The sequence below is a fragment of the Sitophilus oryzae genome, unplaced genomic scaffold, assembly GCF_002938485.1.
Source record: "Sitophilus oryzae breed Bouriz unplaced genomic scaffold, Soryzae_2.0 scaffold_179_pilon_pilon, whole genome shotgun sequence".
Classification (NCBI taxonomy): Eukaryota; Metazoa; Arthropoda; class Insecta; order Coleoptera; family Curculionidae; genus Sitophilus; species Sitophilus oryzae.
Window position 1 is genome coordinate 4,990,733 of NW_022146501.1, and position 27,015 is coordinate 5,017,747.

Sequence of the window (27,015 nt, forward strand, 5' to 3'; positions counted from 1 at the left end):
CGTCGGTATCCAACGTCGTTTCGACCCAAAAATTATTCTCCAAACTAGTGCAGACTAGGGTTGGCACGAGGTTGTGCCGACGTTGTGCCCCGACGTTTGGTCGCGTGACACAACGTTGTCCCGACGTCCAAATGCTGCTTGGGTATTCAGTCCAAAAATCTTAAATGTGTTGCATCACATTTCATTTATTTTTTATTTCAATATTTCTATCATTAAGAGTCCATTTTACTGAGCAAATAAGTAGCAAAACAAGCGTTCGGCATTTAACGTTTTATGTAAAACTGGCTAGGTATTTTTACACAAATGAAAAAGGAAATTAAAGATAAAGGATTATACTATATCCGCATTGTAGCACATTTTTAGACGACTTCTTTATTTTTAAGATGTTGATGGTGAAACAGCAACAAAATATTTCTTATGTTTCGACTAAATTTTCTCGAAAATAAAGACATAATTTAAAATTCCGTTACAATACGGAAATAGATTGAAGTTTTGTGATTACAGTGATATATAATTTATATGGTTTTGTAATAAATTGCTCGCTATTTTATGGCAAATGCTGAAGCTCTGTAAACCTTAATCAAGCCTTAATTAAAGCACGTGTGTTTGGAATTTTAGGTGTGGCTTAACACAACAGAATCGGTCTAAGCCTTATGCAGATTTCTGAAATGTAATATACAGGGTGGTCCGAACTGTATTCCGGAAACTTCGGCAGCATATTTTACTGATAAAAAAAGTAAAAAAGTTCATATAAATGTATGTCCCAAAATGCTTAGTTTTGGAGATACAGGGTGTAGAAGTTTCATTTTTATTTCGATTTTTTACAAATAATTTCTGAAGTAACGTCAATATTTGGATGAAAATTGGTGTCTGGGAGTTTTTTGACATGAGAAATTTGATTTTGATGTCTATATGACTTCTATTTGTAGGGGGCGCCACCTACATGTGTTTTAACTGTTTTGAAGAGTAGTAACTTTTTGTCCGTACTTGTATAAAATTACTGAGTGAAAAAATGTACATTTAAGTGATTTTCTACGTAAAAAATGTCTCTTGGTAAAAATCGCTACGAGCAACAGTTTTCAAGATATTTACAATGGAAATAGTCAATACATGTCATTATTGACTAAAAATAATAATGTTGAGTAGATAGTTATTTGACTGAAATGAGCAATTTGGGAACTTTTTACTTTTTTAAACTAATCATAAATTTTTCTTCGAAAAAATGATGATAAAACAGTTTCTTTGAACTTTTGGCACAAAAACATTTCAAATTTATGATTTTAGTCGAGTAACTAATTAGTCAACATCATGTTTAATTTATGTCAATGATGACAGGTATTAGTAATTTCGATTCCAAATATCTCGAGAACCATAACTCGTAGCGATTTTTACCAAGAGACCTTTTTTACGTGAAAAACGTCGTAAATGTATATTTTTTAGCTAGCTAGTTTTACACAGGTACGGACAAGTTATTACTCTTCAAATCAGTTAAAAAATACGTAGGTGGCGCCCTCTACAAGTAGGAGCCATATTGACACCGAAATCAATTTTCTCATGTCAAAAACCTCCCAGACGCCAATTTTCATCCAAATATTGACGTTACATCAGAAATTATTTGTAAAAAATCGAAATAAAAATGAAAATTCCACACCCTGTATCTCCGAAACTAAGCATTTTAGAACATACATTTATACTAACTTTTTTACTTATTTTTATCTGCAGAAACATGTTGCGGAACTTTCCGGAATACAGTTCGGACCACCCTGTATATTTCCTTCTGCCACACACCCGCTTTAGCCGACCCCCGAGCCGAAAGTACAACGTAATAGACTTTTAAAAAGGTTTATAATCAGGGCCCAGGTATTAAAAAGGCAAGTACAATTTTTAAGTGCTCGTTGACAAGTGCTATTTAACGAGATATCAACCTTAAATATATGGAAGACATTACACGCCTTCGCTGAAACTTCTCGTCCATTGTAATGTAACGTATATAAGTGCGTTCGTTAACATAAATTACCTTATTACCAGTACTCCGGCTAATCAAGAAAATTGCTTCTGGTAGGTACTTTACGTTCCAGTCGGAAGCACTTTGCATAATTTACGGTTATCTTACGTTTCTGTGCCGAATGATTAAATTATTGCTATATACGACGAAGCATTTTTAACCAGGGTTTATGGTATCAGACAGTACCACACTATACTTAGTAGTTTTATATTCCAGTAGTAACACTTTAGTGGAGTGTTGTATAGACAGAAATAATAATACTTCCTTTATGGGGAACTAAATACAGAAGTCTATATACTTAAAAAAATTGTGTGTGCACTATGCGCATTAGTGTGTGATGAGAATACCTACCGGTTCCGCATTAGTCGCGTTACAATAGCGACCGTTCCAGAGAAATACCGCGACAAAATACTGCGATTTTGTAACCAAAGCTCCGGTTTCCAAAGCACAAAACACATATCCACAAAAAGTGCAAGAGCCCTATTAAATATTGGAAAGTGAAATTGACGTTTAAATTTGACACTGTTGCCTACTCCTACTAGCGCCCCCAATATCGCTTGTAGGAACTACGGACTATATTGTCACGTATGGCGGGAAGTTTAAAAAAATAAAAATTTTAATTCTTTTGTTATTTTTAATTATAACATACATAAAAACGCAAAAAATACACATTTTTTTAAAGATATGTTTAATATCAATATTAAATATACAACAGAAATATAATTTCTCCACAAAAAAATTATAAAATTAAAAGAATAATGTTACAAGTACAGATCAAGAGACAAAATAATTTATATAACAAAACTGAAAAAAAAATCGGCGTCGTAGATGGCTTAAGAATGAAGATATATATCATAATTTTGAAAGTAAAATTATACTATGGCTGGCATTTCTGGTCTTGGGTGCAGATTTTCGTGTGTACGAAGAGTATGGTCAATACGCTTAGCAAAATAAGATGTACTGAATAAAGACAGAAGGCAAGTATTTTTCCAAGCGCATGAAATATAGCGTCAGATTAAGTGGTTATGTAATAAATACTTCGTATTTTTTGCCCTCTCCGACTTACCAGATTGCCATAGCGATTCACTCCTATACATGCAAACGCCGACCCAAGGTTTCGCTTGCCAGGGTATGGGAAATGTCATCGATCATCATTTTTAAGCCAACTGGACGATTATTTCAAATATTCAGTATATTAATTTCAATATCCTAAGTGGAAAGAAACAAGATCACCTTTCTGTTTTGTACTATGATCCGTTTCTTCCGTTGATATTTAGGAAGGTATCCATAAAATATATATTTTACTATCGGTCCTGGGATGAAAAAAAACATAAAATTCAGTTTGGTTTGATGATCCTTTTCTCTCACCTAAATCAGGAGTATGACAATGAGCATATTAAGATAAAAAAAATTATTAATCAACACTTACCTACACGTTAGTCCGAGGTATTTTAACAAAAACCTATATTTGCCTAAATAATTTATGTATTAAATTTGCAAAGCAAACCGCAGCGTGTAAACAAAAGAAATAAAATGGCGACAAGTCAACGTCAACGACCCGACAAGGAGAAAAGTGGTGTTCGAATGACAAATTATGGGTCACCAAAAATGGTTTTTGTCTCCTTTCAACGGACGCTTTAGAAAGAAAAAGAGATGAACTCAATTACTGAAAGAACGTCAAGGTTTTATCTGTCACTCTTGTCAATAATTTATCGGTAAGGAAGATTCCTAGAAAATCGTTTGTTGTCCCATAAGAAGTGTCATCCCCCTGTTCCAAAGTGTCGCTGTTCTCGCCTATGCGGTATTTCTGGTCCCTGTACCTACCTACCCCTTTCCCGGCCGTTAACTCTGTGTGCGTGCAAATTCATAAACAATAACAACTCATAAACCCCCCAAATTTGTAAACAATAAACAACATGCAGATGGCTAGAAGAATTTAGTCATGTTAATTTTGAAAATAAAACTATTAAATAATAAAAAATAGAATACTATAATTTATTGGTATTCGTTACTTTTTATTCGCCATCTTTTCTTCAGACTGGAGAATAGCTTTTATCTATGCTTTTTATAAGTTTTATATTTTTGTCAATAATAATTTGCCTTAAATAATATGTTTTTATCTACGTATATTCCTTACGTAGAAAAGTTACAAGTAAAATGTTCTCCTCTACTGTTCATTACAGCCCTACATCGTCTCTCCATGCTCCTGATCAGCTTGTCGATCTCTTCTTGAGGTACAACCTGCCACGCTGCATTGACGGCCCGAACCAGATCCCTACGAGTTTCACGAGGCATACCCATTCTCAAAATTCTTCTTTGGACCGCGTCCCATACGTGCTCGATGGGGTTGAGGTCAGGAGATTGTGCCGGCCAGGGTAAGATGTTTAATTGATGAGCATTGATAAACTCACTTACCACTCTGGCTGTATGAGGCCGTGCATTGTTATGCATGAGAATGAAGTTTCTCCCAAAATCATTGGCATATGGTAACACGACAGGCTCAAGAATTAAATCACGATATGTGATTCCTGTTAGAAACCTTTCAAGAAAAACGAGATCGGTTTTTCGGCCTAACTGGACTCCTCCCCAGACTATAACTGTTCCACCTTGATAAGCGTGCACTTCCTGAACATGATCCAACCGAATAAGATTTCCCGGTTCTCTCCATACCCTAAGCCTTCTCGAATCCGGATGAATTCCAAAGCGTGACTCATGCGTGAAGAGAACATTGGCCCATTGTTCATTCGACCACTGAACATGATCTTGAGCCCACAAATATCGTACCTCTCGATTTCCTCTCGTTAAGGGTTGAGTTCTCCAGGGGCGTCTGCTTCTTAAGTTGACCTCTCTTAATCTATTGCGAACAGTGTCAGGACTAACGGTTACATTATGTGTTTCCTGGAGAATTAAACTAAGCTCTGGTGCTGTAAGAGTTGGTCGGCGTCGAGCATTTAATTATAAAAAATGATCTTGCTGAAGGGTAGTAATGCGATGTCGCCCTGTGTGCCTTTCAGCAACATCACCACTTTCACGGTAGCGTGCTAAGTGCATCGCGATATTACACTTTGCGTTGTATTTAATGCTCTAGCTACGTCGATTTGGCGCATTCCAGCTTCGAGCATACCCATGGCCCTTAGCATTACGTCTCTGTTAAGATGTCTACGCTCCATAATGTCGTTTAATACTAAACAGAGTTATTTGAATGAATTCTGGTCAGTTATCATAATAACATAGCCAATACTGGTTAAATGCGAACAATTGATGCTAGGTGGTTTTTATACATTTCACAAAAAATGCACAAACACTTCTGCAAATATCCCAAATTTAGAAATAACTAGTGTGACTACTTCGTTTCAATCGAAGTCGAAAGAATCGGCCTACAAATATGTGGTTGTTTATTCAAAACATTTATTTTTAACTTTAATAAAATGATATCCCTAGATTTTTCCGGTGTGTGTAGATACAAACATGGTTAAATTGGGGCAAAGTTCCGCTGGGATGCCATCAAAAAGTTTGAAAAATTGTGTGCCATTAATATAACACAAGTATTATTTTAGTATTCTGTTGTATTAATGATAATTTAATTTCACATTTTGTAATGCAAATCTTTTTTAAGAGATGCAAAGCTCTGTTTATTTGGCTTCTCAGATCTTATTCGATCTATTGTATAATACATGTATAAATGCAACTTTGAGTTATTTTGATAGGCTGTTATCGCTTTGGCCATCTTAACAGCTTTTTACTTTAACTTATTTCATTTTTATTTAAACAGATAAGAACTGCAGTCCAAACCAAATAATGCCTACGTTAACGCCGGAAATGCGGCAGTATCGAATTTTGCCACGTTTTTTTTTCGATTCCTACGACCGTCGCGTCGTCGTCTCGAACGTTATCGTTGTCCGGTACTGTACCTGGTCAGCGCGAAAGGTAAGCAACGTCAGCTCATTGTTTCCTCGCGTTACGCCAGACTGGCGCCACACAGTCGCCGCCGATTGTCGCCGGAATCTTAAACGGCCGCGATAAATCACGATCGGAAATGTCATTTGCGCCGTCCGAGTCGGCATTGTCGGCACACGGGACGCTCATCAATTTGCCTTCTATTATTCGTTTGTTTTATGATTCCTGAGCTCATGTTCTAATCCATTATGACCGTCCAAAATTGGAAGAACTTTTTAATTTCAATTGTAAAAGTGGAGTTCTGGAATTTCTGGAGCTTGCCCAACCAGGTCCCACAATGCAAATTCACCTCAAATATCCATTTAGTTTGTTAATGTAGAATGTTTAGGAGAGGAGTTAATCACACCGAGCTTACAGATCTATTGTGTGTTCCCCTTTCTTGAGTTATAACTTATCATACAACAGTCTCAGTATCAGAACAGTATCTGAAGAAGTTCATGGCACGAACGGTCGTCGTCTCGGCGCACTCAGTTATAAGGTGTTCTGATGTTTCCCCATTTTCCCCACAGAATCTGTATTCGTCGTTGTTTCTCAGCTTCGGCCTACTGGGGTGTTCGTTGGGGTGTTCGACAGCAGACATTGGTTTTACCTAAATCAAGGAAAATCTCTGATTTTTCTCGGTCGTAAATTCTGATGAGCTTTTTCGAGTGTCTTAGACCGTTGGAGGACACCCATTCCAGGTTACGGATGGAGTCTTCCAGATTCTTCAGTTCCGCTTTCAGTTGGTTCCCGCTTGGAAAACAGAACGGTTCAGGTCCAGTTAGTGGAGTGTTTGCTCCTTTCCTAGCTAGATCATTTGATTCTTCATTGCCTTCTATCACTTGGTGAGCACATGTTCTTAGCTGATAACGTCGCTGATGACGTCACTCCCTCCGCCTCCGCCTGGCGTAGAATCGGCCATCTACCTCTACTCAGGCACCCAGAGTAGAAAGACTTTATTTTCTTTGCCCAGTCTGTTCAGCTTCTCTAGGCTATTCTTTGACCAACTTCGAATTAATGGTTACTGAGTTGGTCGCTTTTAAAACTGTTTGACTATCGGATATGATAGTTGTTTCTTGTTTCCGGTAGTTTCTATCTAAGATAAGTTGTACGCATCTTTCGATAGCGTAAATTTCTGCCTGAAGGATGCTCGGGGAAGGTGCCTATTGGTTCGGAATATTTAGTTTTCAGTCTAATACTCCTATCCCTGTTCCTGCCTTTGTTTGGAAGCAAAAATGCTAATAAAAAACTTTGAAACCAAAAAAGAATTTAAAATTATAATGTAAAAAAATAGTTTTACAAAATACCCAGCCTATGTCCAGAAATAATCCGGTCACAAAGTTATAGACTATATGAGGGGCTGAGTTCCAAAACTAGTTTTATCCAAATTCGTTAATTTTCAATAATCGCAAAAAACGAACAGCAACTTAATTAGTCTTGGTGCAAATGCACGACTTTAACATGTAAATTATACAGGATAGAATGAGTTATGCCACAAAAATGATGCTGAATATTGTGCAGGGCTGCCAATACTAGACTATAGATACTTATACTCAAAATTACCAAAAATGGATAAGAAGAGTTTTGAAACTCAACCCCTCATATAATTTACGCGCCTAACTAGTTTATTGTATAACTATTAATACTGCTGGAACCATCTAGTAGTAAACAATACCACAAATTTAGTTTGTGACAATACCCAAATTTGATAACTTAAATAATTATTAATTATAAATTCCTGATAGAACAAGGATATCTCTATCAAAATGATTAAAATGTGTATCAAAATCTTTGATCAAAAATCATATCAAAATGTATCTGCCAGTGCCATCTAACGGTTAATTGAATAACCAAAATACTAATAAGAGTAAATATTTTACATTCGCCATTTTGTCAAAAAAAATTCTTGCATTAAAAAACTTTATTTTATAATAATCTAAAGTGTTATAACTTATAATGTTATAATAATAAATAACTATGACTGAAATTAGTTTTTGTTTTGGTTTTAAAATGTTCAGTCATGTCTTTGTCAAAAATTTGACAAAAAATTATACATTTTATGATACTTGTAATTTATGTATAAAATGTTTCTTAAATGTTTTAAGTGATATTTTGTATTACCACAGGTATTTTACTCATATTTAAAAAAATAAATAATTTTTTTGACTTTATACATATACTGTATTGCCCCGGATTATCTTTACAAGAAGAAAAACAACTTTTTTATTATTGACATTTTGAGAAAAATGCATTCTTCATTAAAATTTTTGTTTGTTCTAAAATAGTTAATCCCGTTTATAGTTTACAAATTTCCATATCGTTTTAGAGAAAATGAAAAAAAAAAACATTGAAAACATAGTTGAATTCCTAAAAATCTTAAAAAAAAGTCCTAAAAATCAACACGCGTTTCTATGGTAATAATTTAGATTTCATTCTTTGACTTTATTAATAATTTTGATTACCGTCATATTTTTTGCTGTTGTTAAAATTTTACATTTTCCGATAACTATTATCACCCTTTCCCTACCATTGAACTAAATAAATTTTGTGCATCTTTAACATTTTAAAACAGCAAAAAATATGACGTTAATTAAAATTCTATCAGTAACAATCTATATGCAATCTATCAAAGAATGAAAACGAAATTACATTACCATAGAAACGAGTTTCGATTTTTAGGACTTCAGAAACTCAACCATATTTTCATGTTTTTTTTTTAATTTTCTCTAAAACGGTATGGGAATTTGGAAAAGAATTACGGAATTAACCATTTTAGAACAAGCAAAAATTTTTATGAAAAATGCATTTTTCTGAAAATATCAATAATAATAAAGTTTTTCCTCTTGTAAAGACAATCCGGTGACAGACTGTATAAGCCGTTAGAAGATGCACAGCAAATTCTAATACCAGACTATTTCTATTTTTTGTTAAAAGTAAAATCCGCGCATTCACCATTTTGTCGAGAAAATTCGTGGAGCTAAAATTTTCAAACACATTATTTGAATAAAATAAAATAAAAATTAATTTCAATTATTATTAGTAATTTATGCTAATACTGTCTACGATCAAAAAGTTTTATGATCAAGTGGTTTTGAATTTGATAGTTAAAAAATTCTAATACAATTCCCATTAAATGATGATAATTTTGGCGAGGTCATTCCCTAAACGACATTTGCTAGGTCCGAACTCAATTTTATTTTGATTTTTAAATGGTGTGGTTTAAAATTCGAAAATAGATAATTTTTTGGAAATAGATTTTCTTTGTGTTTGAAAACGTTCTATCCTTTTTTAATTTCTCTATTATTTTTATATTAATTTCTTATACTTAATTTTTGAATACTTTTATGTCAATTTTTTGTATAACATCTAGAGACTGACACCGCTAAAATTGCGTAATCGATTGTCATTCCCCAGCCGTCTTTGACGCTGTTTTTTTTTATCAAACGGTATTTATGTAATATACGTATTAAAATTAATTATATTTAGAAATAAAACACCTTATACAAAGGAACTTTTTATTAATAAATACTACAATCTTATAATCACTAGACGAATTGTAAAAAGATTTATTTTTTACATTTGAATCTAATAAATCCTGGCAATCGCTATAAAGATCCTTTATCAGGCGAAACCATAACATTTTATGGATAACTTGGCCTTAAAATTTCATTAAACTTTCTATTTATTCATGCATATTGTTTTGTGTTATCCATAGGATACGGTGTATCCCATATTTTTCATTAATGTTTCTTTAATAGCGGGTTGAAGTTCCTTTTGCATGTAGCTGGTAAGAAGGGACCTTATTCCTGAAAAAAAGTAATAAAATAAGTAGTATCAAACCAAACCAAACAACGATAACAAGGATTCAGGCTTTATAGAAGCTGCTTTAGCACAATTATTAATCACATACATACACTAAGAGAAACTATTAGATTAGATGCCGTGCTAATTAGTGTATGTATCGATCAAAAAAATAAGAACTTCCACTCGCCATAGCGTTTATAAACTTCAAGAAAGAGTTCGACTCGATATATCCTAAGGCGATAATAAAAGCCCCAACGAAACAAGGAATAGACATGCCTTATATAGAAATTATTGCCAATATACCGGGTGTTTCAAAAAACATGTGCCATCTCTCGTGGAGATTCCTCATGTAAAAATAAGATTTATTTTTCATATCAACATAGGTCCGATTCTGCTTTGTTTCGTAGTTGCAGGGTGTTAAAGACTTGTAATAATCTTTTGATTCACTATAATTTTCTTCCAAGTACTTTTAGTGATTCGAATGAAATTTTGAGGGTAAAAGTTACTATAAGTAATATTTTCATGCTAAAAAAGTGCCGATAAATTCATCAGGGACTTGCATATGGGTTATCACTGGAATATTTTTCAAAAAAAAGCATGTGCGCCACTGACTTTTTTTCTTTTAATATCAAAATTTTGTAGGTCGTTTAGTGCCAATTAAAAATTATCCTTGATATTTTGTCGAATTTGGCCTCCTTGATGAGACAAACGCAATTTTATTAATCACAATTAATAAAATTAAAATAAAGATAAAATTAATAAGTTATATATTTTACCTAATATATAATAATCTACAGTAATTTGAAATAAAAAAATAATGGTATTTAGGATAATTACAAAAAACCTGATTTTAAAAAGTTTTAACATCCAATAACTCTAAAACTATGCATTTTCATACCCATGTTTATAGGAACTTTTTTTCATATTTTTTGATGAAGAATCAATGAGTACTAATCTAAAACTTTCGCAAGTTAATTATATTAAATTTTTTTAAAGGTTGGTATTAAGAGCTGGCTACATAAAAAACCTTATCATCGTTACATGGCTAATTTTTTTTGTGAAGTATCCTTTTGTGTAGCCATTATGAAATAGTCATGTCTGCCAGCACGATATCGGGGCTTAAAGCGGGGGCGGCCAATCGAAAGGGTTAAATTTTGACACTAAAAATATTATAAGATACATGAGTTATAATTGCGAAAATAGCTTCTATTTATTATCAAGAAACGTGGAAAATTGTTGGCAGACATTTTTCTAGTCGCTAAAAGGCCGACAGACAACGCGAAAGAGGCATGAAATTTTAAAAATTATTAAAAAATGAAATTTGAAGAATGAAAAAAATTATGGCATATTTGCATGCCGATTAGTGAAATGTCATATTTATTTATTTTAAAAGCCGTATGCAAAAGGGTAGACAAAAAGATCGTGGCTCAATCAGCTGCAGACAGTTATCAAAAGCGCGATATTACTCTAGCGCTTTATACAGGGAACGCTGGCCGCCTCATCCATTTAAGTATAGATCTTTGAATAAGAAGACTAAGGAAGGAGCATAATGCTATCCATGTATTCATGCATGGTGGGCGGAAAAACCACCATAAAAGCACTCTAGGGTGGGGATCCTTGACAGTTCTGTTTGACGATTCATTTGACACATTTGAATTTGATTTGAAATTTTGTGGATTTGTCAGTCTTTACGGAGCTTATTTTATGTTATTTATTATTTATTCTACTACTGATAGTTGTATAAAGGTAGTAAATCTAGATGGAAATTGTGGCAGAACTTAAATTAAGAGTGACACTATCGCGATTTATCGAAAAAGATTCTAAAATAGTTGGTTGTGTAGCGTGCGGTAGATCTCGGCAAAAATTGAGTGAAATAATGGAGCAACTTTTCGCTAGTAAGTGACTATATAATATACATACGTGTAGTAAACCGATAATTTATGAAATTCACTTAAATTAACTAAATTATATATTTTTCTTGCATATTAGCTTTTATTTATTACTTGTCAAAGATTAGATGTCAAAGAATTTAGATACGTTAATTTGACTTACCTGCTTCAGTAGCGTATCGGATGTTTGTGTTAATAAATACTTATTATAACTTATCTATTTTTATTAGAATTATATATTTTATAACAATTTTAATAACTACCAACATTTATTCACAACGTAAAATAAAACAACAAATTATTGAGTCTACCCCACGTCTACCCTACATCATAGTTTTACATTTTTTAAATAAAATTAGAACGACACTGATAAACCGGAATTTAAGTCGGCCATATTTGAGGCCCATCGCGGTATACCTAAGATTTTTGATATCCTCCTTCCTTAGTCTTCTTATTCAAAGGTATAGATAAATATAAATCATATAATATACGATTATATTATAAATATATTTTTTTATTATTTCAATAACGATTTTTTTGTCTGCCCTTTTGCATACGGCTTTTTAAATTAATTAACAATAAACATGACATTCCACCAACCGACATGCATGTATGCGATGATTTTCTTTTGACAAAATTCTATGCCTCTTTCGCGTTGTCTGCCGGCATTTCAGCCACGAGAAAAATGTCTGTCAACAATTTTACACGTTTCCTAATAATAAATAAAAGCTATTTGGCAATTATAACTCGTGTACCTATTGTACCTATTTATGCGTGTATAATATTGTGTCAAAATTTCACCCTTTCGACTGGCCGCCCCCGCTTTAAGCCCCGGGATCGCGCTGGCAGACATGACTATTTCACAATGGCTACACAAAAGGATACTTAAAAAATGTCTATACCTATGTGGCGGATTCATCTATCCAAAAAAATCCTTATGGGTTTTTCGCCACTGCACTGCAAGAAAAATCTACAAAATAAAATAGCTATTTTTTGTAAACACTTAAACCTAAACGGACTTTTTTTTATTACTGTAAACACAACCTCTCAAAAATATATCCTCCATCTCCCTGCTCATCTCTTCGTCTTCCTCTCTTCTTGATTCTTTAAATTTTTTTGCTTCCGACGACGGAAAGAGAAAACTTTCCGAAACGTTAAGCATTTTTTTCTTTGTTAGGCAAATTTTTATTACTGTAAACACAACTTCTGACAAGCAGCGTCCGTTTAGGTTTAACGCAGAAGTGTTTACAAAAAATAACTATTTTATTTTGTAGATTTTTCTTGCAGTGCAGTGGCGAAAATCCCATAAGGATTTTTTTGGATAAAAGGATACTTCACACAAAAAATTAGCCATGTAACGATGATAAGGTTTTTTATGTAGCCAGCTCTGAAGCTCTCGGTCTATTAGACTTGGACCAAGGCAAATTAATAAAATTGCGTTTATCTCATCAAGAAGGCCGAAATCGACAAAATATCAAGAGACAACTTTTAATCGGCATTAAACTGCTTACACTATTTTGCTAACAAGAGAAAAAAAGTCAGTGGCGTACATGTTTTTTTAGAAAAATATTCCAGTGATAACCACGCATAGCCAAGAATGGACCCAATTAGAAAGAGATTATTATCTAAATATGTGAGGGACGCTAGACCATAATTGGAAATGGTTGAATAAGCTGGAAATGATGATGATGATGATGATATACATTTTCAGTTCAGTTCACTAACCTCTCAAAAATATATCCTCCATCTCCCTGCTCATCTCTTCGTCTTCCTCCTCTAACCTCTCTATGTCACCATTAAATTCCCTCCTCCTAAGACTGGGTTCACACCCGTAAGCGTACACCGAAATAAACCCCGGTTCCAAAAAGTGACTATCCGTTTTCACATTGAACTGGCCTCTTTCACGTCGAATGGGTTCGGTGTGAAATCTGCGAAAAGAATAAAAATTAACCACATATAGTATCATAAAAAAACAAACAGTTAGTCAGAATATTAGACTTTTATTACATCTTTTGATGAAACTGATGAATGTAAATTCAACCTGTTTAGATCTTTTGTATATTAATCTATATGTCCAGACTATCCACTGACCGCAAGATTTTAAATTTGCTGATGTACCGTGTCATAAAAAATACAATCTGATGACGACGTAATTAGAAGGAAAATCAGAAAGAAAAGGCTCTACAGTATGTTTCGGAAAACATGTGCCATCTCTCGTCGGGATATTCCTCATGTAAAAATAAAATTTATCATTCATATCACCATAGGTCTGATTCTGCTTTGCTTCGTAGCTACAGGGGGTTAAAGTTTTCATTTTTTTTTCGATTTATTATATTTTTCTTCCAAGTGCTTCTAGCTAAATTTTGAGAGTAAAAGTAACTATACTCTGAATCAGGAAAGAAGACGATTGCATAATATCATAAATTATACGAAATATATGTAAATGTACGAATTAGGGAATGACTCTTTCTAACACATTTGAAATGGTAAATCGATTGTCTTTACTACAAAATAATATCATTATGCAATCGTCTTCTTTCCTGATTCAGAGTATATCATAAGTGGGACATATTTTATTGCTGAAAAAGTGTCGATAGATTATTTGTGTCTAGCCCCAGCAGGCAACTATTAAGCTCAACCAATCACATTAGAGTTTTTGACAAACACAAATGAATTAACACCCTCCAAATAACCACGCTAACCAACCTGATTGGTCAAGCTTAATAGTTGCCTGCTGGAGCTAGACACTTCTGATAGATTTACCAGGGACGTGTGATAGGGTTATCACAGGAATATTTTTCCATTATAATTTATTTTAGACAAAAAGTTTTCAGATAAAAGTTGTAGATAATCACATCCCTAACGAGTTTGTGTTCTCCGATTTTTTCTAAAGCCTGTCATTTTTGACATATGACACAAACATATGCTTTTTTAAATGGAAACCATAGTTGGCCACAACTTCACAAAAAGCGCCATCTTTTAAGCTTTTCAGCGATATAAGCTATAATATTTTTTTTTCAAAAAATTACTGAGTTATAGCCAATTCTTATCTTTATTGACTAATTTCACTTAGTTGGCATGGTTTTCTTATTTTGTTATGATTTATAACTTATAAAAATTGCATTGAAAAATCCTTTCACTATTTTCATATAGAAAATAGGAAAATTGTAAATTGAGTGTGCCTCTTAAAATGATTATGAAATATTTCTTTTTGCATCTCCCTGTATAACGGTAAGTGTAAAGTATTCTATATTATATATTTTTAAAATTAGCTAAAAATTATATACAGGATGATGCAAAAATATGTGGAGGTTTTCATTATGGAGGCAGAAAAAAGGCCCTTTATAGTTTTGCAATATGACCAAAAGGTCTTAAAATCAAACAAACTGAATTCTAATAATAAATAGAAATACAATTTGTTTTACTGTCAGTACAGTAAAACAAACTACAGTATGTAATATATTTGAATATTACTTATTGTAGAATAAAAGATGAAATCAAATTGTTAGTTTCTAAGTGTAAAATACCTTATTTATATATTAAGGAATGTGGTTTGATAGTTTATAAATATATGTAAAACTTGAGAATAAAGAACTTCACTTCGCAGTTGGCTTTCGTTATATTATTAAATACATCTAAATTAATAAATATATAAATTATAAATCCTAAGTACTTTACACTAGCGCAGTCGGTAAACGAAACCAATAAATAAATTATTAAGTGAAATTAAGTTTAAAGAAAATGTCAATTGGAAAATTAGAAGCATTCAGAGTGGGTGAAAGTAATTCGAGTTCTTATGTGACCAGAATCTGCCAATATTTTAAAGTAAATAACGTGGAAGAAAATCTAAAAACTGCAATTTTAATAACTATAGTGGGTGATGAAGCATTTGAGTTGATGGTTGACTTGTGTAGTCCGCTATTACCAGAAGAGATGGCTTTCGGTGATTTAATTAAATTAATGGAAAATCATCTACAACCCAGACCATCTGAAATAGCAGAAAGGTATAAATTCAGATAGAGAAAACATGAAAGTGGTGAGACAATTGCTACATACATTGCGGCATTGAAGAAATTATCCAAGTATTGCAATTTTGAATCAAATCTGGAAACTCAGCTACGGGATCAGTTAGTTTTCGGCTTGCAAAACGATGTTATAAGACAACAACTTTTTCAACAGAAGAATCTGACATATAAAAAGGCATGCGACATAGCTTTCAATTTAGAAGCAGCGGCAAGAAATTCCGATTTAATTGCACCTGGAAATGTTCTGAAAATATCACACAGAGGAAAATCCACGACTAAATTCAACATAAATAGGCGCGAAGAATCTCAAGATAACGTTTGTTCCAAGGCAGGAAGAAGCAAGTGCTGTCACTGTGGGAAAAACAATCACTGCCAATCAGCTTGTTTCTTCAAGAATGCAATATGTCATCAGTGTAAACAAAAGGGTCACATCAGCACAGTATGCAATAAGAAGAATGAAAAGGTACCAAATAAACAAGTTTTTAATCATTTTTTGATTGGTGAAGACGAACATAATTTTTCGGATTCAGATTCTGATTCCTACACTGACGCAGTCGGTCAGTGTAAAGTACTTAGATTTTATAATTTATATATTTATTAATTTAGATGTATTTAATAATATAACGAAAGCCAACTGCGAAGTGAAGTTCTTTATTCTCAAGTTTAACATATATTTATAAACTATCAAACCACATTCCTTAATATATAAATAAGGTATTTTACACTTAGAAACTAACAATTTGATTTCATCATTTATTCTACAATAAGTAATATTCAAATATATTACACAGTACTTATTCTTTTTTTCATTTAAAATGAAGAAATGCTGTTTTTATACCAAACACGTGGTAAATAAACTAGGTTTTGGTGTCGTTCTAGTAGTAGTACCCGAAAGGATGTAGAGGTTTAATTTAAATGAAAAAGGAACCACGCTGTGTGACAATATTTGTTTTTCTGCTTCGGATAAAAGGATATGGAGCAATTGGGCTCTTTAGTAAGAAAACGGCGAATAAATACCACATGCATTCCAAAGAATTGATTTTTTATGTTTTTATTATTAAGATACCTAATTATTCTCGGTATAGATACGGTTAGAAGAACAAATTGAGGTATTTTTGTATAAGTATATAAAATTTTTAACGCATACGATTTGCATTCCGAAGACGTCAATCGGCGTATATCACTGGAAATTAGCATCATATCTCAAATTATTCATTTATGTTGGATTCTCAGTCTCCTTCAATTGTTATAGCTTTCTACAGACAGAAAAGTCATATACAGGGTCCGGCAATAGTGCGTTGGGCATCTGTAGCTCCTAGAATAAAAAACTTGAGAATTTTGTTTAAGTACAAACCTAAAACTATGTACCAGGATGTATTTCAGGAAAATATTTTAACTTCTATAGGGTGGCTCAAAAAAGTGTGTGTGGACCTGGATGATTTTTTTTAAATGGAACACCCTGTATATTATTGCATTTTTGGCTTCCTTTCAGATCACTTTACATAAACTAAGATATGAATAAATATATTTCGATAGTTTCAGAGATATTAAAAAATAAATCAAAAATATATATTTTTCAGCTCTTCTTAAAAAAAATATTAAAAATACAAGAACTGTTCTGAAATCAAAACTACATTAGGTATTTACTTTAGATGGTCTGTTCTTACTTTGCTATAAATATGGTAATCGTAAATCATACAGGATGTTTACTATTCTACGCCAAACTTTCTAAAATATAAAATATTTTTCTTTGTTTTTTTTTAATGGAATACCCTGTATATTATTTTTTTATTAGATGGAAAGTAAAAAAATGAACATTTTTTGTATTTAAAGTATTTCAAAATTTTTAACGGTTTCGCAGATACACGCAGTATTATTTCATATGGCGCTTTCAATGGTAAAATACGAGAAAAAATCATTAGGTGGCTTTGGTAAAAATTTACTGTGGAAAATGTAAAATATAAAATATAAAACCGCAAATATCTGCGAAACTGTTAAAAATTTTGAAATACTCTAAATAAAAAAAATGTTCATTTTTTAATTCTCCGTCTATTGAGAAAATAATATACAGGGTGTTCCATTTAAAAATACCAAGAAAAATTATTTTATATTTTAGTAAGTTTGGCGTAGAATTTTGAACATCCTGTATAATTTACGATTTTCATATTTATAGCAAAGTAAGTATAGACCATCTAAAGTATATACCTAATATAGTTTTGATTTCAGAACGTTTCTTGTATTTTTAATAATTTTTTTAAGAAAGGCTGTAAAATATATATTTTTGATTTATTTCTTAATATCTCTGAAACTATTAAAATATGTTTATTCATATCTTAGGATTATGTAAAGTGATCCGAAAGGAAGCCAAAAATGCAATAATATACAGGGTGTTCCATTTAAGAAAAATCATCAAGGTCCACTCGCAAAATCATCAAGGTCCACCCTATAGAAGTTAAAATATTTTCCTTAAATACATCCTGGTACATAGTTTAGGTTTGCACTTAAACAAAATTCTCAAGTTTTTTAATCTAGGAGCTACAGATGCCCGACGCACTATTGCCGGACCCTGTATATAGGATATACTATTCACATCCCATGACAAAGGCACATTAAAACGTTATGAATATCTAGCGTTAAGTTAAAGATTTTTATTTTGTACCAGCTGGTCAGCTTCGTTATTTTTATATGTACGCAGTATTCCATGGAAATGATTGGAAGTCGACAGACTGCCTTAAAACTCTCTTCGATATCATATGGGAAAGCGGAGAGGTACCTCAGGACTTTCGCAACGCGAATATAGCAAATATATTTAAGAACAAAGGTTCATCAGATTGCGGGAAACTAATTAACTACCGGGGAATTTCGCTACTAGCTATCAGAGTAAAAGTTCTTGGAAAAATTATGTCAAACGGCCTGCACCCACATATAGAAAAAATCCTCCCAGAATCTGAAACGGACTTTAGTAGCAGCAGAGTTAACTTGATATTGCGTTTTTCAGCGACCTAACAAAAGCCTTCGGCTCTGCATACAGAGATGCATTTTGGACAATTATGCAAAAGTTCGCAGTACCCAACAAATTTCTTATAGTGTGTAAAAGCCTCCATCGCAACAACAAATCTAGAGTGTCGCATCATGGATAACTGACCGATCCCTTCCTAACAAATACAGGAGGCATCTCATGTGTCTTAGCGCCTCTCCTATTCAACATATTATAAAATTCATCACAGAACTTCAATACGCTGATGACTGCACTCTAGTTGCAAAACCGTTACAGCAATTACAAAAAATACTGAACACATATAGCTGCGGGAGCGCTGGAGTCATAATTACTAAGTCCCGCTTAAAATGAGCTCGTCACGTATGTAGAATGCAAAAAAATCCCCTACCAAAATCTTTGCTTTACGGTGAGCTTGTAGACGGTAAGAGGAAACCTGGTGGACAACTCAAAAGGTACAAGGATATTTTCCGTGAAAACTTAAAAGGGATAAGCATGCAAAATTAGAGGAAGCAGGAAGCAGCGCAGAATAGAACGCAATGGAGAAGAATTGTAAACTCAGTTAACGACAACCAAAAAGTAAAGAGGCAACAAATTAATGAGATTTTTGAATGTCCGGAGTGCGAAAGAGAGATAACATAACGTATCGGGCTCTTCCGTTACAGAAAAGCTCATGAAAAAAAAAGCCGTGCGTAACCATCTTCTGATGGGTGTCAAATACTCGTCAGCGAGGAATGATAGTAATAGTAGTAAGATGCTAAAGTTATGACCTGTACTTCTGTTGCTTGTATATCCCATATAATGCATCAATTACTTAATAAAATTAAATTATATGTCATTGTTTTGAATATTACAATATTTGGATATTGACAACTTTATATAAAAAGTAATATAGTCTAATAAGAGGATACATGACGATGACAGTTGTATCGTATCTGTCATTTTTATTCACAAGTAAATTGTATTTTCGGTCGTTTTGGATGTTATCAGTTAAAATCTTCCCTGACTTCTGACTTTAAAATGTATTTTTGAAGGTAATTAAAATTGTACTTATACTTAAAAATATGTACCTAATTATTATCAAACTTTAAATCTACTTTGAAATATACAGAATTACAAACTTGATATCCTGGACTACCTGATTTATATTATATGGTAATCGCAAAACAATTTCCGATGCACGTGATCAACTTTCAGTGACAAGCGATGGCGACAGCGCTGCCAGATTGTGATGGATTTACGTGATGGATATAATCTTAATTTAAAATTGACAAACAACATATTTATTATATCATTTTTTATAGAGTTTTTCGTTTTATTTTTAATTTAATAACTAATATTTTAGTCATTAATTGATTTATTTGTTTTATAGCTCATTTTACTTATTACATATTGGCAAAAACTAGCCCTTTATGAAGATTATTATAAGCGTTATTATGGGTTATTTATTTATTTATGTACATCTTACAACGCCATAGGTGGTAATAACAAGTAAGAGGGTGCTATTAATGCACAAACTAATAATCACAGAATTTAATAAAAACTAACTTTGAAAGTGGTATAATGTGCTTATCAATCAAACTTACTTTTCTGACTGCAGTCAAGGGTAATAAAGTACCTTTATAGTTACGTTCTCGTTCAAAATAGTTTTAGAAAAACAGGGAAGCTACAAGCTCTTTGCTTCGTCTGTTTAAATGCTTCGGCATATTTTCAACACACAATTTCAAGAAATGCAATACAAAAACTCGAAAATTTAGTTCTTAAAAGAACTGTTTGTGCTTAAAAGTGCAATTTTTAAAAAAAGACTATGAAAATAGGCAAAAAAAACGAGAATTGCTCACACAGATTCAACAACAACACGATATTGTACAAAATAATGACTGACACTAGGATAAGTTTCAAATAATAAAGGACATTGCTGAACACGGCGCAATGTGACCAACATAGCGATAATAAAATTCGGTTTAAACTAATTTTTGCAGATTTAATCTAAATAAAATATCTGTTACAATTTGCTCTATAAAGTAAAATGAAGAGCTGCTCGGTATCTTAAATTATACAACAAATTTAAACAATTTTGCCAAAATTTAATTTAGTCAGGTTTATAGACTTTAGTGTCAATGTCGATAATATGATTGATGACGTGCATCGAAAAATGTTTTGCCATTACAATATAAAAATAATACCTATGTTTTTTTTTCAATAATGTAAATCTAAGTTTAATAATATAAGAATGCTAATCCAGAAAAAGCAATAAACGAATAATTTTTGAATCCCATCAGGCAGTTTTGCGTTCTCAGTTACCATTTTCTCGTCAAAAGTGAAATTAAATTATTATTTAATACAGCAGAATGACAAGAAATAAATATTTGTGATATTTCACTGGGAAACTCACCCAATTCCTGCTTTTCTTAATCGTAGAATCATATTACAGCTTTCTTCTGGACTGGGAGTGACTGGCTCTCTCTGAAGATTGGCGTCGTTATACAAATTGACTCTTCCGCTTATTGTTAGGTCGTTAAACATCAATCGAGTCTCCAAACTACGGTTGATCGGGTCAAAACTGCACCTCTGCACCCTAACCTGAAGCAAAATTGAATTGTTTAATTTATCTAGACAACAAGGAGAATTTCTTTTAAAATAAATTAGAGAAACTCTGTATCTACTAGCCCATTGTAATAGAATGCACAGTATTCTGAATATTTCTCAGTCTAATTTGAATGTCTAACACAGAAGATATCTAATAGCAGAGCATATTCAGTACCATCTTGTCATCTTCGCTTGTTTTTGAGTATTGTATTATTGTATTGTATTGACTAAGAGTGGGTCCCATGGGACCCTCCACTGCGGCCGCGAGGGCCTATTGTGGCTCAGTTTCTACAAGCTCTTTAATATACAAAGAGCGTTAAAGTTCACCCTCAAGACCCAGCTTTTTAACATAGGCCGTTATGTCCGAGGGTGATATGTCTCCTAGGTCTTATAGGTCTAGCATAGGTTCGCCAAACATTTCAAACCTAGTCCTGACCCCAGCGGGGCAGGTACACATAACGTGCTTCATTGTTTCGTCATCTTCCATACAGAATCAGCATTCGGCGTCTTCCACCAGTCCCATTCTCTGTAAGTGTGATCTCAGCCGGCAGTGGCCGTGTACACTGCAGTGAGTGTACGCGCTCCATTCCTACCAGCCTTTAGGAGTTCTCCTGTTCTATGTTTGAATGGGCCTGCTAGGATTTTCTTGGCATGTTCCATTCCGGGACTGTCATTCCAGTCCCGGAACGTCGCACCCCTAACCCATTCACAGAGCCTGTCTCTTGCGAGAATTTTTGGAACGCTAAGTGTCGGTTCTGGGCCCACAAATGGCGAGCCTGCACCAATTTTGGCGAGGAAATCAGCACGTTCATTTCCCTCTAGGCATCAGACATGTCCCGGTATCCATATTAGAGACACTTTGTTCCTATCTCCTAATATATTGAGTAGTTTCTTACAATGAAGAATCGTCATAGACGTGCTTTTCGTTGCCTCAAGTGCTTTCAGCGCGGCTTGACTATCCGAAAATATGCATATTGTTTTCCCGGTGTATTGCTGTTCTACCAGCAGTTGCACACAGGTTTCAATAGCATATAGCCCAGCTTGGAAAATTGTGGTGTGTTTTCCAAAACTGTGGTAGATCTGTCTTTGGACTGCTGCAGTAAATTCCTGCGCCAGATCCTTTTTCGTTTTTGGATCCGTCCGTGTACCAACACATTTTCGCATGTTTTTGAGTTGCTATTGCGTCTATTCGGTCTATCACCTACAGCACCAGTATCCATCGTTTGTTTTAGACTAAGCTTGAGTAGATTCTCCACCAGGGGTTAATATTAAGAATATCCTTTCGCACCACACCAATGGAGTTTTTATGCTTTATCTGGATATTCTTCATTGTATCATAGGAGTAATGTCTGGAAATTGGGCCACTCTAAACGATTTATCCCTTCAGTTTCAAGATACTACTTAACTCTAATGCGATGAGGTCAGACGTTATTGTCGGTAAAAACCAGTATTTTGTATTTTTGGAGTATTTTTGAAGTGAAACTCAAAGTTAGGGAGAAACTCAAAGGAGTACGCGCAATGGGATTAAAAAAGTCCGTCACACACGAGCTGGCGAGTGGAAGTGGTAACAATCTTGGAGCGTCGTCGTCGTAACTCGGGCCCTATGTGAAGTAGAGGGCTGAAACTCGGAATATAGGACCCGGTCGTTCATGATATTTTAAGATTATAAGACGTTTCATGCACTATGAAACCTTATCATCAATGGCGAAAAAATCGTCTGATTTAATGGATCTTTGGAGCGTCGTAATTCGGGCCCTATCGCCCTATATGTGAGGTAGGGGCATAAAACTCCGAATGTAGATGGAGCCCGAATGATATTTTGACGACGTTTCGTGCACTATAAAACTCCATCATCAATGAATCAAATTAGTCACTGTGACAGTTAGTTTTGACGTATGAAACGTCAAAATCGATCGCGACCAAATTTGGCGGGTAGGCTATGTGAGCGACATCTTCCTCTTTCTTATCTTGACATCTTCATCAGGCTGAGACTAAGGATTTGATATTGAAGAAAAATGTGGGTCGATTTCGGCATTATCAAGGTTTTTAAGGCCATCTCGACTGAACAGGACTGTTGAGATTTTCAAATTGATTTAAATGCAGTATCATAATGGTTTATTGAAAACGAAATCTTACTCAACGTTGAAAAGTGCTGTACTATGACCTATACTCGGAAGAATTTTCTTGAACATAAATATTTAATAGAGAATAGAGCGCTTCAAAGAAGAGATGGTATTAGAGACCTGGGAGTCAATATTCAATCTAATTTAACATTTAATGACCACTACCGACATATTGTGAATAAAGCACTTAAGAAACTTGGTTTTGTGATTAGAAATTCAAGGGACTTTCTAAACTGTGATACTTTGATTCTACTGTACAATGCCCTGGTGAGGTCCCAGTTAGAGTATGCTTCCATTATTTGGTCGCCCCGGACGCTGTCCAGCGGTGACCTCATTGAGCGTGTACAAAAAAGGTTTTTAAGATATTTGTATGTGCGACGGAATAATGCTTATCCTTATATGATGTCATATGCGTCTATGCTTAGAGATTTTAATTTCCAGAAGCTGGAAGAACGAAGGCAAATCCAATCTGTGATATTTGTATTTAATATAGTTAAAAACCTAAGATATGGCGATTGTTCTTTGATCAATATTATACCATTTTATGTACCAAAAGTAGGATTAAGAATGAGAAAGGAAAAACTATTTCAATGTGAAATAAATGGTTGTTCACCACTTAATTTTATGCTCCTCCAGTGCAGTGAATTGATCCTTAAGACTGATATTGATATGTTTAATACTAGTGCTCGGAATATTGTTGCAGCATTTAATGTCATAGTCTAACATATGATATAGTTAAGTTTATATTATTGTTGATGACTTTTGTTTGTTTACCCTCTCTTACATGCAATTACCATATATTGTGTGTTTGTAAGATTTTCTGTAATAAATAAAATAAATAAAAATAATTGGAGACGGGCTACAGGATGACGCCCTCGACGTTTCGAACCGATGCCTCTAAATGAACAAAATCATCAGGATTTTTCTTAATTATGGGTCGATTGGAACCAAACTCGGCACGTAGATAGAGGTACCCAAATAGAGTAATCTACAGACAGACGGGAGTAAAGAAGTTTTACTTCAAATATGCGCACATAGTGCACACACAATTTATTTTACGGCAAATATGCAAAATAAAAAGATAAAAATTGATAAGCAAGGCCACAAAAATTGTTGCCCGCCAAAAAAAAACAAAGTGATGCAAACCTTGAATCTATGTCTATTTTGTAAACATGCTCTACTCATTTCTTACTCTATGAACTTACCCAAGTTTTTGAAGGCGGCAATCGCACCCTCATATCAGTGACGTACATATCAAAAGGGGCACTGCGCAACGGCTGATGTAACGAGTACCCGTGCAGATGCAGCATGCGTTCCTTGGCGATCTGTCTGCGTCGTATCGAATCCAAAGCCCTCTCCATTTTGTCCGTGCATCTCCTGGATTCCTCCCTGTCCGGATCTCTCTCTTCCGGTTCTGGATAGACGTTGTTGCCGTTGAAGGGAAGATACGGGTATTTCGACGATTGGTACTTGTCGTTTTGGCGTTTGTCGAAGTCTTCTATTGGGTTTTTTAAAGAATTAAAAAGATATTAAACACATTATAATATTTTATAACACAATTAGAATACTACAAAAAATATACAGGGTGTTTCAAAAAGCATGTGCCATCTCTCGTGAGGTGATTCCTCACGTAAAAATAAGATTTATTTTTCATACCAACATAGGTCCGATTTTGCTTTGTTTCGTAGCTACAGGGTGTTAAAGTCTTAATAATGTTTTGATTTATTATAATTTTCTGCCCAGTACTTTTAGTGATTCGAATGAAATTTTGAGGATATAAGTTACTATGAGTGCTACATATTTTAATGCTAAAAAGGTGTCGACAAATTCGTCAGAGACGTGCATGGTTATCACTGCAATATTTTTCAAAAAAAATATGTGCGCCACTGACTTTTGTTCTCTTGTTCGCTAAATAGTGTAAGCAGTTTAATGCCGATTAAAAGTTGTCTCTTGATATATTGTATAATTCGGCTTCCATGATGAGATAAACGCAATTTTGTTAATCACAATTAATACAATTAAAATAAAAAAAATTGGCACCGGGAGGCACGTATAGCCGCCCATACTAAAATATGTTAATAAAAAGTTGGTAGGCAGTTCTTTTAGTTTCAAAGTAAAGAAATTTTTCCAATTTTGGTCCGCGGTTATTTCCCCTATCCGCCACCTGGGGTCGCGTCCGATGGGAGTTAGGAGTTCTCCACACGGATTTTCCCAAAAACGGACTACGATAACACGGAATATCTCAAAAACTGCGCCTTTGGCTGATTTTGATGTTATTACAAATTTTGTTGCAAATATTATTCCTAATCTTAAATTGAAAACCGCGTTTCGCTAGCTACTGTAATTTTGGAGTTACGATTTTTTTAAATTTTTAACTCCTTCCCATACCCCCTTACCAACCCCCCACCCCCACCAAAAACTAATGGCCAGATTCTCGGGTGCCACAGTATTTTTGTGCCAAATTTGGTTAAAATCGTTTTAGCGATTTTTGAGTTATCGTGTTACAGACGGGCAGACGGACAGAGACAGACAGACAGACACCATTAAAATATTTTGTATTTAGGTCATTTATGACCCAAATAACTCATTTTGAGTGAAATTAAAAAAACTTTTTTTTGCCGATCTTAATAGCCTACCCCAAGCAACACACAATGGTGTATTATACGTTTAAACTGATCTAATACCGGGTATACGGCAAAGAATGTGAAACGTATAATAAACTGCAAAATGTCCGCGACTTCAACGTATATATTTAAGGTTCCTATTTCTATATTCCTTTTATAATCGTATATACATTTACCAATATTATACAAGATGGTAAACATATATTAGCAATTTATGATATACTAGGATTACACGTAAACCAAATACGTGTATTAAATGTTATTTTTCTTTATAAATTTATACATATAGTCTGTGAAACGAATAACTTTGAATTTGACAGTTCCCGCGGGCTTTTCTAGTGTTAATTTTATTAGGTTAGCAACTTGCGGCCATGCTGACGCAATGCCGTCTCTAATAGAACAGCCGCGGAGCGAGATTTATGACGTCACGCTAACATAATTATTCCTTATATTTGACTATGGCTGAAATCGTACTCCATAGTCAATGTAGATAGTTTTAGTGTTAAGAATAATAATTTTAAAAAATATGTGGTCATCTTTTGATGATATTATTATTATTATTATTATTATAAAATGACAGCGATCTTTATTTCATAGCCATCACTGACGCATTTTTTTCCATGATATTGTATTATTTGCAAATATAATTTTTCGAACATTGATACTTGCAAAATATATGTACATATAAATTTTGTGAATGCAAATAATAATACATCACTATTAGTATATATTGAATGTTTTTTGTTAAATTAGATCGATTTTCAAACCCCAAAATTTAAAATATATTTTACATTTTACCTATTATCTTATGTACCTATCCATTATTTGTATATTGTAAAACATTTGCTGCATTTGTATGGTTCATAGTTTATTTGCCAAAGTATTTATTACTATAAATAGGTACATATTATATTTATTAACTGTATATTATGTATATTTCATGTAAACTATATCATTTTTAAAATACAAACCAAAAATACGAGGAATAATTATGTTTTCCATGTATTCTACAACATATTTATTAA

The 27,015-nt window shown here is 33.6% G+C and overlaps 2 protein-coding genes across 3 annotated transcripts in view; one reads left to right on the forward strand and one right to left on the reverse strand.

The window, feature by feature from the left end:
- The window catches only part of LOC115882709 (putative serine protease K12H4.7), a gene marked incomplete in the record, with an annotated part of 747,005 nt that overhangs the window by 667,576 nt on the left and 52,414 nt on the right, over positions 1 to 27,015 (forward strand).
- The window catches only part of LOC115882714, a 42,882-nt gene continuing 25,331 nt past the window's right edge, over positions 9,465 to 27,015 (reverse strand). For both annotated transcript variants that reach the window (XM_030900938.1, XM_030900937.1), the window contains exons 3-6: positions 24,572 to 24,864; positions 21,050 to 21,237; positions 13,360 to 13,562; positions 9,465 to 9,747 (exon numbers count right to left, since the gene is read on the reverse strand). In XM_030900938.1, coding sequence (XP_030756798.1) covers positions 9,647 to 9,747; positions 13,360 to 13,562; positions 21,050 to 21,237; positions 24,572 to 24,864 — 785 coding nt within the window. In that variant the 3' untranslated portion in view covers positions 9,465 to 9,646. The remainder of the gene's footprint in view (positions 9,748 to 13,359; positions 13,563 to 21,049; positions 21,238 to 24,571; positions 24,865 to 27,015) is intronic.